At 41.1% G+C, this 17,863-nt stretch overlaps 1 protein-coding gene and 1 long non-coding RNA gene across 9 annotated transcripts in view; one reads left to right on the plus strand and one right to left on the minus strand.

The window, feature by feature from the left end:
- PRKAG2 (protein kinase AMP-activated non-catalytic subunit gamma 2) overlaps positions 1-17,863 on the plus strand; it is a 225,368-nt gene that overhangs the window by 154,854 nt on the left and 52,651 nt on the right. For all 8 annotated transcript variants that reach the window (XR_011323754.1, XR_011323755.1, XR_011323757.1 and 5 more), the window contains one exon: positions 13,722-13,815. Coding sequence is in view for 3 of the 8 variants with exons in the window: in XM_069778231.1 (XP_069634332.1) it covers positions 13,722-13,815 (94 nt within the window). In the remaining 5 variants the exon portion in view is untranslated. The remainder of the gene's footprint in view (positions 1-13,721; positions 13,816-17,863) is intronic.
- Positions 11-13,168, minus strand: LOC138684471 (uncharacterized). The gene is made up of 3 exons (XR_011323759.1): positions 12,924-13,168; positions 12,133-12,283; positions 11-4,299 (listed from the first exon to the last, which is right to left on the minus strand). It is a non-coding gene; the product is annotated as an uncharacterized lncRNA (long non-coding RNA).

A 17,863-nucleotide genomic window follows, 5' to 3' on the forward strand; every position in this document is an offset into this window, starting at 1 on the left:
CTTCTCTTAATTACAGCTCCCATTTTATTAATATTCTGTTTTCCCGCTTCACCTTCTCCCTATTAGTCATATCTTTTGTATCACATTTGGTATTTTCCTTCCTTTTTAGTATTTAAAATATGGAACAAAAGTCTTACTATCCATTTTCTACTGGTTAATTTGCTTTTTTTAAAGCTACTTATTTGGTTTAGAAGTAAAAATGTCCAGTCACACCCTCCGGAAACATTGGTTTCCTAATGTATTTGTATTCTCATTTTGCAGTGTTCAGATTCGTGGCAATCAGTCTTAGGATGCAGAGAAATTGTACTGCATAAAGATGATTTTTTTTCTGCCCTAAGGAAATGTGTGTCTGTGTCAGCTTGTGGCTTTTTCTGCAGCCACAGAGATAATGTGATCAACTATCTATGGATTCACTCAGTGGACAATTTATTTTAATGGCATAAAGTCCTACAACTCCTGTACCTCCTAGTCCTAGATCAAAAGAAGAAAGGCTAGGTGGAAAAGATGAATAGCCAGAATGCTGAGTCCAATCAATTCCCAGCTGCTTTGCCAGCTCTCATAAGGCTATAAGTAGCTAAGGCAATTAAAACTAGAGCATCTATGAGTCTTTTTTAAGATACACATTGGCCAAAATCATGACCCCAGCATCCTGAAGACAGAGTTAGTGGCTTAAAGCTAAGTTACTTTTATCACCATAAGTCCTGCACTATGTATGGTATAAAAAGGCTAAACCTAGGGATCTGGCCTCATGTGTCTACATAAATAGATATCTTTTGAATAAGTAACATGACGTAAAGAGGGTGCTTTAAGATTGACAGCCTGGTTTTACCCATTGAACTGATTTCTTATGGCACAGTTTATTTCTGAATTTTTGACTTGTTAATTTAATAAGCATCCTGTTATTTTGCTAGAAGATTGGAACTTCTCGTAAGAGTAAGCTCTATTAGCGATTAGAAGCCAGATGCATACTCTCTGATTTAATGTAAAGCTGCAGCTTAATATAGGATCGCTGACAATTTCTTACCAGCTATATCTGGGCAATTTTGGAACACAAAAATTACTTACCATTTAGGCTGTTTATTCACAAAGCAGTAGGGATTAGGAGAACGGAGGAAAGATGCACGGTTTTGAACCTGTTCTGTTGCACCATGCCTGCTTATGTATTGGACTACAGTGAAAATACAGCTAAGAATAAGCAAAAAATGCTTATGGAAGGGAACTCTGCGAATTCCTCGCCATCTTCATCTCTCTTAGCCTGGTTTTGTCTATATTGTATTTTTAGATACACTGACTTTAATGGCTAACAGAGCTTTAAAGAATGTAAAAAGCTGGCTGATACCAAAAGGAAATGGACTACGTAAAGCAGTAATACTCCTTTCTCACTTCCTCACAATGTTCCCCAGTCCCTTCCTCTGACTGGATGAAATAAACTGTTGAAGTTCAGAGAAATAAAGGGGACATCACAAACAACACTCGCTTCTGTACGGCTTCTTGCCTCCAGCTTTCATATTTTATAGTGTCACTACCTGCTTGTGCATGAGGAGAGCAATACAGCTCTTTAAAAATACAGCTTGTGTCTGTGTTTTTTTCTTTTAAGATCACAATCAAGCAAGTTTGGCCATTTGAAAGTCAGCTGCACGGGCTGCTGACTCAGAAGAGGACTAGATACCATCTTGGCAGCAGCTTGGAAAAATGTTTCCATTGTGCTAGTGAAATGAATGCAAAATATTTATTCTTTGAGCTTGTTCACAACAGCACTCTCAGCTGGAACTGAGGGTGGGGCCATGTGGAAGACATTTGTAGGAAGACAATAATGATTTGTACAGTGCCCAAGGTAGGCATAATCTTATTTTATGATTAACAAAGGACAGCGCTCCTACCATATGGGGCTTATAAGCTGAAGTGTAAACCAGTGAAGTAATCAACAGAGAATAAAAGAGAAAAGGTAACGGAGGCAGAATGTCAGGAAAAGAGGAGGAGGGGGCAGAATTCAAGAGAGGAAGTTTTAATTTAGTCTTTTTGCATGTTTAGGGTTACAGTAAATTGCCAGTGATAAGGTTAATACCTTAGACTTTTGAAATTTTTATCTGTCATACTTTTCACTTACAACTGCACAAGCCAGGGCATCTGCAGTATGTAGAAACTCTTCTTCCTTGTACCTTAGAACAAAAAGTTACTAATTGCTATTTTGTGGTATATGAGCACATATGATTCAGGCAGAAAAATAAACATGATTCTTGCCCTGAGGACCTTATTGTCCAAGAGCCTGATCTAGCAAAACAGGCCAGGCAAATTCTAAAACCATAAGAAAGCATTGGCTTAAACGGGATTGTTCCTAAGTACTACTTCCAGTATATGCTTGCAGAATAGATTTTAAGTGTAGCCATAACATAGCTAGCAATGACAGAAGGCATTGAAGAAAGGTAACCTGAAGGTTACAGCACTGAGTTTGGTTGAGGTTGCTATGTATTTATGTTGCTGAATCTCAGGTGCTGTTTCGTTTTGGTTAATGTCAGTGTGATGATGGCCTTGATCCAGGAAAGCACTTAAATGTGTGCTTAATTTTAAGTATATTGGTAGTCCTGCTGGAGTCAACAGTACTACAGCACTTAAGGCTATGTGCATGCCAAGTCACATTGCTGGATCAGGGTCTTTGTACAATTTTTATCGTCTATTAAAACACTTACAAATGACTAGCAGAAGTACTGAAGATGAGAAAGGAAGCTGATGGACAGACAGAAGATGGAAAAAAGAGTTGGGGAAAACATTAAAGGTTCAGAAAAGACTAAGCAAGGGAAAGAGCTTGGGAATCAGAAGAGAGCTCCTGGTGACAATCGAAAATAGCTAATCACTGAGTGGCAGGGAGAGCAGCAGGTGCAAGATCGCTATCTGCCTGCTGTTGTGTGTTTGGCCTTTCAAGCTTTGGGTGTTGGGATTGTATTTACTTGGAAACATTCGTGGTGTGTACTACCTCAGGATCCAGCTCCTTACATAAATGGAAACAGCTATTGATGAAGACATGGCTTATGAAAGAAGACAAAAGATTCCTCTCCTACCCCTTTCCCTTAAGCATGCTGATAATGACCGCATAAGAGTACATCCCAACAGACCTCTTGCACACAAGGACAGGATGCTGCCAAAGCTGATTTCTTAGGGAGCACTGTGAGGAATAGTTTCCACAGAGAGTGCACAACTTTCTGTCCTGGAATATGTCTTCAGAAAAAGACAGCAAAATGCCACCAAGCATGGCTATGGTACAGAAGGACATAATACAAACTGGTCACCAAGTAGTTTCTTCCATCATCCAAGATTTTACAGGTACAGAGGTTATATTTTGAAGAAAAGGATGCCTTCCTCAACCTTCCTTCTTTTTCTCATGGCCTCAAGCATTTAGCTGTCACTGTTTTAGAGAAGAAATCTTAGAATTCAAAGAGCGTTTCAGTTGCAAAGTCATTAAGGAAAGCAAGAATTTAAAAAGGAGAATAAGTAGCTGGGAATGCTTTGGAGATCAGAGAGAGCTGGCTGCCACCATCTGCCCTAGCAGAGATCACTCCTGCAACTCTAAGTCACTTGGTCTCCCAGTGCCTCAGTTTCCCATTTATAAAAAAATGGGGTTATACTACTCTAAGTCAAAGCGACGTTATGATGATAAATACATAAAAGTTCTACCGAACTCAGATATTTTTAGAACAGGAGCTGCAACTGGCTTCAGATAAGTTAACCACAGGTAGCATATGTTATATTTAAAGTTTGTAGCAACAAGCTTTTATACTGCAGACTGTAATTGTGTATAGGAACCTATCATGTTTTCAGAGCACATCAAGATTTACACAAAAGATCACTGTAAAGTAGGATGCTCTTCTGAGCCCTAGGGCAGCATGTCAAGAAATAATTTCAGCTTTTTGCAGACATTTAACTACAGACTGAATCTGCATCTAAGCTTACGTGCTTGTGAACCTAGTGTTTGCCATATCCACGCTATAAGTATCCACTGCCTGTGAATATGCTTTTGTATCCACACCTCCACAAGCTCTGCAGTAACATGAGCATGGTGGCAGGCTTGCTGGAGGTGTATCCCTGGTCCTTAGCATGGAACTAATTTGGATTTTTTTAAATTCTAGTTCCTGGAATACAAGGAAAAGCCTTACCAGTATTTCCATGTCTCTTTATGATATTGTTCATAGTCATAAAACATTTAGCTCAGACACTTGATATGCTTCTTTTTTAACACAGTCCTTCCAGATGGTGTCAAACCACAGAACCAGTACAGAGGACAATCTGGTTTCACCTGTAGTGTACCTGAAATGATGGAAGGATATAGTTAAGAGGCTGTCAAAAGGGAAAGCATGCATGACAGAAGGAAGTATCCATTGCATGTTGCTGTCATTGCAGATTTCCTTTGTGCATAATGATAAAAAAGAAGCAGTGCACAAAAATTAGGCCTGGAGTGATCAGCAGTAGATCTGGAAGTAATTCAGGAAGAGGGTTATGTTCTTCAAGCTACACAGATTCAGTGCCATCTGAAAACCAGCTTTTTGTCAAAAATTAATTTGGAGATTACAGGTCAACCATAGTCTCTGTGTTGAAGGAAGTTTATTAATATATTGGTTTGTCTACACATAAGAGTAGTTACCTTGATATAATAGACTTCACAAGTTTTAATGGGGCCACTGATGGCACTCATGCCTGGAGTTTGTCAGCTGTGGGGTAGGCTTGAAATCTAATGTCAACACACAAGGCCCAAGTGCTACGAGGAAGTCCTTCTTAGGTGTTTAAAGTCCTCCTAGAACTGCACTGAAAAATACTTCATTATCTTTGCCTGCCTCTTTGATATAGCTTTCAAATACTCCTTCTGGAGTCCTATAGAGTATTGAGATCCTCAGTCATGATAAGCTCTGCAGAAAGTGGCCATCTATAGTGCAGCTCATTTGTTCCATGTTTAGCTTGCAGTTACCTGCTTCTTAGTGCTGTTCATACCACAGAGTGAATTATTTGTTCAGTCCAGGTCTATGTAAATTTCCTGAAGAAGTTTTGTTGAGATTGTGAGTGATTCAGCTCTGAGCTGAAGGTTGTCTCTATTTTTCAGTAAACCACCCTTGTAATTCTGACCTTCATCATCCTGCTAACATCTAGGCTCAATAGATCTGCTTCCAGCCTTTCAAAACTGCTGATGATCATGAAAATTACATCTTAGTGGTAGGCTACTAATAGGTTACTAGAATTTTGCATAGTTTACTGAAGCCTGAAGTAGCAATTAACTTCAGGCTTTGTTAGGGAAAAGGTGTTTCATTTCAAGTTTAAGAAATAGCATCATTGAAAGCTGGTGTAGTAAGTGTTTGCACAGTGAAGTCACTATCCATGACCGAGGCTTTGAAATACAACACTAAAATGAAGAAAGCAAAATGGTGTATAGTAAATGTGTTTGTTTAAATCAGATTTGGCTCTGAGTATTTTTTTTTTAAATTTGTTATTCTCAGTGGCCTCTCTCCTGCAGATTACTCATCAGTACTCTGGCCTCAATCCAGCTAAAGTACTTAAGTAAGTAAGTGCTTAACTTTAACTAACACAAATAATTCTGTATTCAATGACAGTGAATGAAGACCCATGAAAATATGGGCTCACACTTACTCTTCTTTTCCATTCACTTTAAATTAGTGGATGCTTACCTGTTTTCTACCATCTGTTCTTTGGGGCTTTTTAAAGTGTTTGTCATAACAAAATATCTACTGTCATCATGCTTATCACCTGATTACAGCAGCTCTTTCTGGCAATAATTTCCCCTTGCCCTTAACCGTGGCCCTCAGTTTGATAAGAGGTACATCCTATTTCAAAGAGACTAAGGAGCATCAGGCATATGTGTGAAAACAGCTAAAGTATATCTTTTTGAGCATATACAATAACAAACTTTTAAGACAAGAACACTTAAAAACTCTGGAATAGATTAAAACTAAGTGGCATCCCTGTGTTTGCAGAATCTGGTAGCACCCTTGTAACATCAGTCTTCTTTACAAGCTCAGGTTAGTTCCTCACAAGTACTTAACTTTTCTGAACTTTGTGTTCAAAAGGGCAGAATTTAAATTGTTGGGCTGTTTGATGAATAACGTGTCATGCTGATAATATTGATTCAGACTCCACCTATATTCTACGCGAGTAATCTGAGGAATGAATATTGGCCACAAAGGCTTATGTAGAGAGTGCCTCTGATATTCTTGACTCAAAACTCTGCCTTATCTGAGTTGCAGAGTGATACAGGATCAGACACACAGCTAGAGATTAGAGGTTATGTAAACAAATCCTGCCTCTTCTCCACTTCTGCCTTGACTTCTCTGTAAGAATTTAGCTGGAGATCTAGACAATTCCTTGGTCTTTTACTTCCTTTGAAGTTTATTTTTTAGAAGTGCTTAACTCTACTGTCACTGGTACCTTTTTTTTTTCCTTAAAGCTAGGTGCTGCAGGACACTGTTCATGTGTAAGATAGGTTCTTCGTTTCTGGTCTTAGATCAAAGGAAGTTTTGTAAATCTATCCTGTTTCTCAGTTAAGTCAGTGACAGAACTCACTGGGATTAAACTGCAAATTCATTTCCACACAGATATATTTAGGAAGGGCTCTCCACTAAAAATGTGAAATCACTCTGCACATTCAGTTCACATGTCTTCAGGGTAAACAGATTTCAACACTCAGTACTGTAACTGCAGTGAAGATTTAGTACAAATGCAAGTTGTCAATTTCATCATCTTTCCTAGCGCTGAATGCACTCCTATATTCCTTTTTTTTTTGTCCTTAGGATGTGGCTAAATTTGATTGTTGTTCCATTTATATTATCTATTTAAATGGTAGAAACTACAATTCCTGGACAGCTGCTCTGTTCACTCTGAGCTTTTCGAGGTAAGGAGAACTTTGTATCAGAACCAGGCCCAGAGCTCTTCACTGGGACTGACCATGTTCTCTAACCACCTAATAGACTCATGGACTGCCACCCCACAGTCAGCCTTTTCACCATGCAGTTAGCATTTTTAAATACAGAAGGGATCCGAGATGGGACCCTAATCTCAGCCTCACTGATTCTAGTGTTCTAGTGATATCACTGGTATCAGTTATCACACTCTAGCAGAAAACAAGTAGGAGTTTAATTTACAGTTTAACCAGCAGATAAAACCTTTTTTTCTAACAACTTCTGTCTTTTTCCACTTCATGAACCAGACTAAATTAAACCAAAAATAAGCAGTAAGTGTTTTAAATTAATTTTGCACAGATTGCAACAGAATAAGCGTATCTATGACATACATTTAGAAAAATTCTAAGTTGTTCATTGACAGCTCATCAGAAGAAGAGCTGTTAACTACTTGAGTTGTATAGAACTGTAATTGTAATAAGGAGCACTAGCAAATGGTGGGAAAATTACCATTTGTAGTTTACTCTTGCATTCAAAATGGGTTTGCCTTGATTTGCATTTAGATGGGAATTCCTTCTTGTTGCTCTTCAATCCATTAGGTTTTATAAGGTAAGTAGCTTTTTTTTCTTCTGAAGTACTTCAAAGGGCATTCAGTTTTACTGCTGAACTATGAGCTACGCAGATGGCACCCCTAGCATATTGGTATTAAGCCTTCATTAATCAGAATGAAAGGAAGAGTAGAAAAGTCAGGAAAAGCTTTGAGAAAGGCAGCCTTGAATTTACCTGGAAATGCCTATTTCTAAATAAAGCACGGGTAAAGTTTTTGTTGCAATGCTTGAGTAAGCTGTTCCACACAGACTTGTCATTTGCAGCAGCATTTCTTTTCTTAGGTTGCTCTTTCTAATCCTACCCAGTCATCAAAGATGAATACATAATTTTTATTATTACTCAAATATTTGCTTTAGAATTTTTCTAATTTAGAATTAAGGCTACTTGTTTGGGGGGGAGGGCAAAGCAAATTTACATTTGTATTAGATTGTTAGTAAACTGGCTTTTGTACAAAACATACATATAAAGACTTCTCATTGAATTATCACACTAAGACTAAATATATTTTTCTAAAGTTTGGACAAAAATAGAAACAAAAGAAAGTAAGTCTGGAAAGGACATTAAAAATTCATTTTCCCCCACAGCACAATCAACTATATGTAAATAATTCCCAACAATTTTTTTTTTCAATCTGTTGCTAAAAACCTCCCGTGACAGAGATTTTACAGTTTTTTTTCAGCAAAGCGTGCTGGTGCTTCACTGCTGTTATGTTCAAAAAGTTCTCCCAAAGTCCAACCTAAGACTTCCTTGCTAAAGGCTAAGTAGATAACTTCTTATCCCATAACCAGTGGACCCAGAAGATAATTTATCACTTTCCTTCTTGCAAAAACATGGTATTTGGAGACTTATTACATTTTCCTTAAGTCCTCTTTTTTTTTTTTTTTATTCTAGACTAAGAAACTGGGAGGTTTTCAAGTCCTTCTTTACAGGTCATGTTTTCTGAACTCCTAGTTCATTGTTGTTGCTTTTCCTTGGACTCTCTTGGTTCATTCTTGAGTTCAATGCCCAAAACTGAATGCAGTATCCCAGCTGGCATCTAACCAGGGAATGAGTAGAACAGATTCTCCATGTCTTACCTATAACACATTTGTAGACAGTGTGATTTTTCTTCCAAGAATCTGACATTGTGTTTCATTCTCAGGTCTTGTGCTTGCATGACTGCTGCAAGCCAATCCTTTCCCATTTTATTTTTGCATTTGATTATTGTGTAACGTGCTCTACTTACCCATATCAAAGTGCATCCTGTTTTTCAAAGCATTGCAGCAATTCTCAAGATCATTTTAAGTTCTAAGGCTATCGCTAAAAGAGCAGCATCTCTCACCATTGAGACCTTTGAAAATACGATCAGGTTATTCATTATTCCTTCATCAAATCAGTGAAAACACTAAATAATATTAGATAGAACACAGACCTGTGGAACCCTCTCTTAAACTCTTCCAGTTAGATAAAGAAATCTTACTACCTTCCTTGTGAATATTGTTGTGACCTTTAGCAGTTGTTTCATCTAGACTATCATCTGGCTTGCTTGTGTGAGTGTCATGCAAGATAGTGTCAAAAGTCCTGTTAACTCCTGCTGCATCTGCTTACCACAAGACTTCTGACCTGTTATCAAAGTGACAGATTGGCTTGGCATTGTTTATACATGTTGACTGTTACTGATGATTTTTCTTTCCTCTAACTACTTAAAATGGGTGTATTCTCTTATTCATCTTGGAATCAAAGTTACACTGAGTAGTTCATAGTTTCTTGGCTCCCTCCCCAAACCTTCCCTTACAGATAGTTATGCTAAGCAGAATGAACCTGACCGAATGGAGATGTAGACATCTAGTCAGTACAGTGACTGCAAATCATTTTATCCTAAGTAGTTGTCTATAATAGACCGTGTGAATGATGTCCTAGAAATGTTTGTTTCTCCACTGGTTGCAAAAGCAGCAGCCTACGGTAACTCATTCAATATGAAAAGCTACACAGTAGGTGTCGTTCAAAGCATTTTGATACAGCTCGTCTGATGACTGCCACTGATAGATCCCTATCCCAATGGATGCATTCCTGCTAATTCAGGGAGACAAGATTGCAGGAAACTACATCAAAAATAACATTCTGCTGATGTTAATTGTTGTTCACAACCCTGAACTGTCCCAACAATTTAAATACTTAGTGTGTTCTTATGGAAATAATGGGATTCCTTCAGCAGGACATAGGACTAAAAGAACTTCTAGATTATCAAATAAGTTTTAACATATTCATTATAAGTGCACATATAATTTACAGGGCTAATTTTACTTCTACAGATTATTAGTCACTCCCTTTACCCTAGCAAGCTAAAGAAAACAGTCAGAGACAAAGTAAGCAGTTACCTATTAAAATTTATGTTCTAGCCTTCCCAGAAGTCCTAAAACTTCTTTTGTTTACATCCACCTTTTTATGACTTTTGCTGTTGTATCACCCTTGAGTTGTTTTACTTTGCCTCTACAAAGGTTGCTGGCACTGCTGTATTAAGCTTCTGTATTAGTGTTATGTTGTAGGTCTATGGTTTTTGGCATAAGTAATGTCCTTGTAAAAAATGAACTGAAACCTGGCAAAGAAGAAATATATTGAGGCAGTTTTGGTTTTGCATATATTTCTCTTCTAAACTTTTACATATAAAATTTATTTTGCTTAGCAGTATTTAGTATATGAAGTATATACTGTCTTGTCACATTGGGTATCTCAAACAGGTAAAATCGGTTACCTGACACACTCTGATAGCGAACATTTAAACCATAATCTAGACAAATTCCTTAGTCATAGTAAGTAGAAACCTCTTGTGGCAGTAGAACTAATAGTCACAATAAACAGATATTGAAATGTTACAATATATAATATCATCTTGGTGGGAAATATAGGTCCTTTGAAGGACAGATCTTCTCCCTATCTTTAACCAGTAATCCTTTTGGAAAATGGCAGGCAGAGTTTGTAGAAAGAGGTAATACCTGGGACTGTTAAAAATATCTGCTAATTTGTCTAATGCTGTAGTAGTTCATAATGAACAAGACGGTGTTTTCACCATTGATTTAAGCTGACTTAAGAGTGGGTTGTTTCCAGAAGGTGTGGTCCCACTGTCACTCCTGCCCTTGGTGCTCCTTGTGCAGGTGCTAGCTGATACAACTGCACAGTGAGTTGGATCAGGAACTGATCTGGATAAAAAACAATCTTTTCTTTTAGTCCCTTTGTTTTTCAGCTGCATCAGTTTCCTGTTCTGATTCACTGCATTGCCTACAAACCACAAGGAGCTAGAATGCAAAGCAAGGAGCAAAATGAACGCCATGACCAGCAGCTTGTTCCAAAATTGGTTTAAACAAATTGTGAGGCTGCAGGCAGAGTGAAGGATGGAGTTTCAGCCTTTTGTTCTCTGTTTCCTTTGGGGTTTTTTGAGCAGTGTGGATGTTACAACATAGCTATAATGTTTCCATTACAAATCTCTGTTACATATTAAATTACTGCCTTTATATTATCCTGAGTTTCTCATAGTACACTTGGTCTGAATGTAGATACTGCCACTGTAAACCCCTGATCTTGCAGTAGACTTGGAGGGTCACAGTGCAGTACCTCATTGTATGAAATAGGCTTAACTGACTTACTTCTTATAAACATATCCGTGTTTTGTAGCAGGTGAAATGCAACGCGCACCTTTGAAAACTCAGTGTCACTTCCAGCTACAAACAACCTTGGAGTTGTACTTCCTCATGGCTGGTGCTTACTAAATAATTATGGGGAGTAAATACTTGTTGTTTTAAGAGAAGAAACAAAATCATGACAGTTATTTCCAATCAAATATGTCATCTTACTCTTCTCTTGGTTAGCAAAAGAGGTTAAAAACTCTTATCAGTATCAAGGTACATGATAAGGAAGATAAATTATTTAGAGCTTTTAAAGATACTTCCCAGAGATAATTAAAAGCTTCCAAAGCATTTTAATTAGTAGACTGAAAATATTATAAATTAATATGAACTGCTTTGGTATCTTCTGTGGCTGGTCAGTTGAGATTATTTATTGAATCCTAGCAGTCTTTTAAAAATACAACTAGGAATGAAATATTTCAGGATTTTCTTTCCAAAGGACCTTTACAGTAAAGAAAAACTGGATATTGTTAACTTCGCCTATCCTTTAAAGTGTTCCTAGAAAGAGGCAGCTTGGGAAAAAGAAGCTGTCACTAGTGGTCAGCTTCCTTGCTTGAAACGTCTCTGGACTTGAGAAATGACAGACAGCTTTCTGTTTTCCCATAATTTTAGGCTCTCTCTTCCTATCATAGCTTTAGTTCTAATTATCTTTCATACTTTCCTATGTTATATGCACATTACTGTGCTATCCCAGATCTATTCAACCTTCCCTCCTTGAAGGACTTGCTGAACTTTTGAAGCTTGAACCTTTCCTTAGGGACCAATAGATTTTAAATGTTCTCTAATGGGTCCTGTGACTCCTTTGGAGCACCATGCATGCATGTCTGCCCACAAGAACTGTTGCCATTGCCAAAGAAAGAATCTGTTTATCCACCTCTACAGCCTCCATGTGTGAACTGGTCCTGCTGGGCTTCCTAAACAGTCAGTGGGGACCCATTCATTATAGTTAAGGAAGCCTAGCTATAGCTTACCACAATCTAAATGATGAATCTGTTCCAAATATTTCCTTATTTCCATTGATTCTGCTGTAGCCTGGCTTAGAAGCTCAGATGCAGACTTGTAAAGCTGGGTGCAATAAATCCCATTCTTGCCTCCCACGGAGCAAACTCCATCCTTCAGCCGCTGTTAACAGCAAGTGGTTTGGGCTGTCAGCATTATGTGCTCAGGTGCTGGAGGGCAAGCTCAGGGAGGCAGGCCACCTCACACCCAGTGCGGTCGAGAACAGCTCCGAAACTGTCACTACTGCTTGTAGCGACGGCAATGGCGGGGCAGTCACTCTTTTCTTTTTTTTCTTCTTCAAGAGTGATTTTTGAAGTAGGATCACCCTGCCTGATCTGCAGCACAATGTAAACTAGAATTTCACTCGCTAATCCCTGGGTCAAGTCCCCCCTAACTTCTGGCTGAGCTGCAGCACGTCTTGAGGAGGGCGCTCAGCCGCAAGGCCGCCTCCCTCCTCCTCAGGCGGCTGCTCCGGGGGTTAGCGGCCAGCTTTGATGGAGCCGCGCGACTTACACAGAAGATGCCGACATTCGGGCTAATCTTGAATTGTAACTTCTCGAGAGTTTCAAAGGGAAACGAGTGCGTCTGTTCCCGGAGCGGGTACCTCGGCATGGCGGCTTGGCCCAGTGCGGGAGCTCCCTGTCACACACGGGGGAAACCCCCTCAACACCCCCCCCCCCCCACACACACACACCCCCCCGGAGGGCAGTGGAACTGCCGGCTTCCCCGCTGCTGCCTTGCAGGTGAACGCGCGGGACCATACCAACCGCGTCTCGCGAGGGGGGGAGGAGGGCTTTCCTCCCCTCCGCCTCCTCCTGCACGGCTCCACTCCGAAGAGCCAGGCGAACAGCCGAGCCTGCAGAGCGGGCTGCGAAAGGCGGTTGGCCTGGCAGAGCTCTTGGGGCAGTAATCCTCTCCCTCCTCCCCCTCCCTTTTTGCGCTCGGAAGTGGTAGTTACCGTCCCCTCCCGCTGCTAACCAACGGGCTCGACTGCAGCAAAACGGAACGTACCAATCCCTCCGCCGGAGGGGGGGGGGGGCCGGGGGAGAGGCGGCGGCGAGGTGTGGCGGGAAGCGCTGTCCTGCGAAAGGGCGTCCGGCCTCCCCGCGGGCCTCACGGCCGCCAGCGGCCGCTGCCTCCGTGAGGGGGAGAGGCGGCGCCCTCCGGGGGGCAGGGCGGGCGGGGAGCCCGGGGGCCGCAGGGTTAATGGGCTGGGCGCAGCCGCCGCCAAGGGGGGAGGAAGGGCGAGTCCCGGTTCCTCCCCCCTCAGTGCGTGTGGGGTGTGTGTGGGGTGTGTGTGGTGGGGGGGGGGGGGGTGAGAGGCAGCCCACACCGAGACGTGCGTGTGTGGGAGGCCGAGGGGGCAGCAGCCGCCGCCGCCGCCCGGCCTCAGCGCCCGTCCCGCCTTCCCCTCTCTCCTCAGCGCTCGGCGGGAACCGCGCCAGCCGCCCCCTCAGCGCCGCCACTCCCCTCCGCCGCGCCGGGCTGTTCCGATGCCGCCGCGGGGCCGGTGAGTCCGCGCCTGGATGCTCATCTCCTTCTCCTCTCTTCCCTCCCGCAGGCGGCGGCGGCGGCGGCGGCAGCGGCTCCGGCTCCCTCTCAGCTCCCGGCCGCCTCTGAAGGGATGCTGGAGAAACTAGAGCTCGAAGATGAAGGTAAAAATTCAAGGAAAGGGGGGCCCGGGGGGGCGGGCCGGTGGACACCCGCACGCCCAGCGGGGGTCTGGGCAGAGGGAAGGGAGCGGGGTATCCCCGACGAGGAGCCCGCCGCGGGGAGGGGGTTGCGCCGTGCCCGGGCCGGCCGCGGTGCCGCCGGCCGCGGTGCCGCCGCCCGCGCTGGCCGTGTCCTTGCGGGGCGGGTCGCAACCTTCCCTTGCCTTCCCCTCCCCTCCATTCCCGGCCCGATCCCTCTGCGGTGCTTTTGTCCCGGTGGCTGCAGCCCGACTCGCACGCCGCCTCGTAGCACATGCCTGCGCCTGCCGGGCCGCGGCCGCTTCGGCGGTGCGTGCTTTTCATCTGCAGTTCCAGTCAGCCAGAGTCCCTGGCACTGAGGGGAAGGCAACCTTCATGGCATCCCCTCCTCCTCCTCCTCCCTGTAAAGCACTCATTCTCCTCGAATACGTCTGCGATACCAAATATAGACTTTGAGAGAGAGGTGCGAGCAGCGATGGAAAGCTTTTTCAACTAAAGCTTCTACTCCTTATGGACGTGCATACATCTGTTTAAAGCGCACAGCTGTAAACTAAATTTTCCTTATGTGGCTGCCCTCTTACGTTGTTGTTCTTTGCTGTCCTATTAAGAGCTGCAGTTTTAACGGAGTGTGGTGTTCTTGATAGGGGAACTCCTGGCAAGTTTTTCTATCTTGGAAGCACTAAACGGTGCTGTGGAGAAGCATGAATGTTTTTTCTCGAACTTGCGCAAAGCATTTGCTTACCTCTGAAAGATCTATATTGAGTATCTTGAGCTTTCATTTTCAGAAAGGATTAGATTAGTGGATGCAAATGTGGACGCATAGCTAATCACTATGCTCAGTGTTGTAAAGTGGCTAAGAATTTATGGGATATGTTTTTCCGTAGTTGGTAACTGCTATTGTAAAATATGGGACAAATATTTAAGGAAAACTTTGAAAATAGTAGGCTGAGTCATTCTGTGAAAAGAAATTCTAAGCCAGTGTGTTAATAAGCCAGCTTCTTGGTTACTAGCGTGCTGTCTACAGTTGTGGGACTGGTCTGAAAAAGTAACACCTTTTATTTTAAGCTTTCTGTGTGTGAGAAAAGGCAGCTCTTAACAATTAGATTCTTTAAGCTTTTTTTTTTTTTTTATTAGGAGTCCAGACAGAGTTTGAATTGCAATGAAATACTTGCGCCTTTGTGAATCTTGAACATCAAATATGAATATATGGTGCAAGGGTTTTGTTGCTAACTTGTAGCTTTTTTTCCCTCACCCTGTTTAACTATTTTTAGTGAGGCCTTCATTTTATGGTCATGGAGAGTTAGAAAGTTACTGACTTAAGTATTTATTTTTTTAGGTAAAGCTTGTTACTGTCAAATAGGAGATCCTAAAACCTGCTGAATCACTAATAGTTAAGCCATTTTAAAAGCTATTTTAAACATCTTATAAATTTAGATATCTGAAAAGGATGTCTAGTTAAAAAAAAACCAACAACTTAGTTTTGAAATACCTTTGCAGTTTTAGCAGTGTAACATAGTGTTATTTGGAGACACCTGAGTAGGCTGAATATCTCTGTGTCTTGGGTTATCTTATTGCAGTGTTTTCTGAGTTCTTCGGAAAGTTTGGTAATTTTTAAATATTTTTTTTCCCCTGGCTTTCAAGCTTCTGTTTCACTTTGTCTCTTAATTCATTTAGCTTTAAAACTAAGGCTTTGTCTGTGGGTACTCAGGCTGGGTGGGCGAGAGCAGTTCAGGGATCTGTCAAAAGATAATGCCAAATAGCAAACCTGTGACGAGTTTAAAGTAGTATGTGAATTTTGAAAGGAAACAGTTGCTTTACTAGCCTTTCAGACTTAATGAAAACCTAGTTCTATGTCTAATTTTAAAGCCAAGTGGAAAGGATGTAGAGTGCTGTATTCAGAAGGTAAGATGTAAGTAAAATTAAGAGTGTGAATGTCAGACCAAAACTTACTGTCCAGACTGCTTCTATATGAGGAAGCCTATAGAAGAAGAATCATAGAAAAGTGAGATGCAGATGGAAATGCGGCAGCTTAGTTGCAGTACATATTTTATGACCTAAATTTTTGCACTAGTTGCTGTAGTTGTATTTGTGCTAATATTGGGGGTGGGGGAGTAAAATGACATCTGACAGTGTTCACTTTTTTGTCGGATGGCAAGTCCTAAGCGCTCAGGAGTTGAGAAACTTCTTTGAAATCTTGATACAATTTCATTAAGTAGCTGTAGCCACACTGTAACTGATGACCTTTTGCCAAAGTCTCTCCACTGATAACCTAAAATTGTGAGTTAAATGAGAGATTTGAAACTTGTTTTGGAATTGCTTTCCTGACTACTTCTACTTTTGAGTATTTGCTCTTGCTAGCTTTCCAGTTTCTGTATCCATCAACAGTTGCTAACTATCTTGTGCGTCAAATCATGCTGCAGTTTTCTTGAAACAGAGAGCTTAATAAAAAGAGCTGAAAAATGAGGCTCAGTGTGTGCACCGAATGCCATTCAGTATGCTGAAATGAATTTTTGTTTGTCACTCTCCTCAAAGGTTACACAAATGAGAATGTGAAAGAACAGAAGGCGTTCGTTTAATTTGGATTCTAATCAGGAGGGTTAAATTGAAAAAATGGTACTAGAAAGATTTATAGTCCCAGTAGTACCATAATGAAATATGCAGAGTTTAGCCTGATGATATGATTTTTAAATGAAATGGTATTGTCAACTGAAGGACAATTTTTTTCATTATATGCATTATATACAAAGAATGTATATAAGCTATTTTGTACATAATTACCATGGGCAGTATTAGACATCATGTTATTGTCGCAGAAAGAAGTGCTGGTCATCTTGTTGGTTTAAAACGTCTTTACTTCCTATATCTGGCTGGATTCTCTAGGATCAGTCCAACTTCTTATTAGTGGGCGAGTAGTTCTGTCTAGCATTGGCTTAATAATACTGCTCTTGTGATGTGTAAGAGCAAATCTTAGTGAGATGCTGTTGAACAGCATCAACTGCACTACAGCTGAAATAGGACAGGCTGTAGGCTGATTATGTGCATAGAGGAGAAGGACTGGATAGGCCAGTGGATATTTATTTTATTCAGGACTCCCTAAAGGACCTTTTTCCCAACAGCAGTCAGAGCAGGAAAGTAAAAACTCTCACGTAAGAAGTTCAGAGTCTCTTTTTAACTGAAGGATGCTCTGTTTAAAAATAAACAGAAAAACTTTAGAGTAAAATATTCTGAACTCATCCTGCTCAGTATTCCTTGGATGGGAGTGACCTACCTACGTCTCCTCAAAAAGTATGAAAGCTACCCGCTGATGGGTGCGGAGTTTCTCATTGTAGCCTGAAATAGATTAGTGCTGAGAGACCTCTCATGAATGTATATAAATGATCAAAATCTGGTTATCTTCATACATATTGTGGGTTTGCTTGTTCAGCTCTAGTGTTTGTGCAGTCATGTTTCTATATTAAGGTTGTTTTTACTTCTCATCGATGTCAAGAGTAATTCTGGGTTTTATTTTATGGAGGATACGATGAGCTTGGAAAAAAGCAAGGAGAAATTATTCGGAAGATCTAATATGAAAAAGAGCTTTAGCTAACAATTTACACTTACTAGCTTTAATTTATTAAGCTAGAATTCCAGAAATGGTTGTGTTCCAACAGCTAGCTGTACTGTGAGAGGAGAAACTGGATTAGGGTAGCAAATGAGTAGCAAATGCATGCCTGTCAATTGTATTGATGTAATTGGTATAGTTTTAGCGTGTTATTTTGGAAACTAGTTTTGTTGCAAAGTTGGCTCTCATCCATGTTAATCTCTTCCATTTACTCAGCTTGGGCAATAAAGTAGTAGCTACTGGAAGCAGAACTAACTACTTTTCTGTAGCATCTGGTAACTCAGGGAATCTTTCCGAGGTGTTTTCTGCAGACAGAGTTAACTTAATTGCAGGGTTCTCCTGTGTCTGTGCTCAATTCCTAGTCTGGAAAAAAAATTCTGCAAAATGTGTGCAGCAATTGTAGCATCAGCG

This window comes from Haliaeetus albicilla, chromosome 2 (assembly GCF_947461875.1).
Source record: "Haliaeetus albicilla chromosome 2, bHalAlb1.1, whole genome shotgun sequence".
NCBI lineage: Eukaryota > Metazoa > Chordata > Aves > Accipitriformes > Accipitridae > Haliaeetus > Haliaeetus albicilla.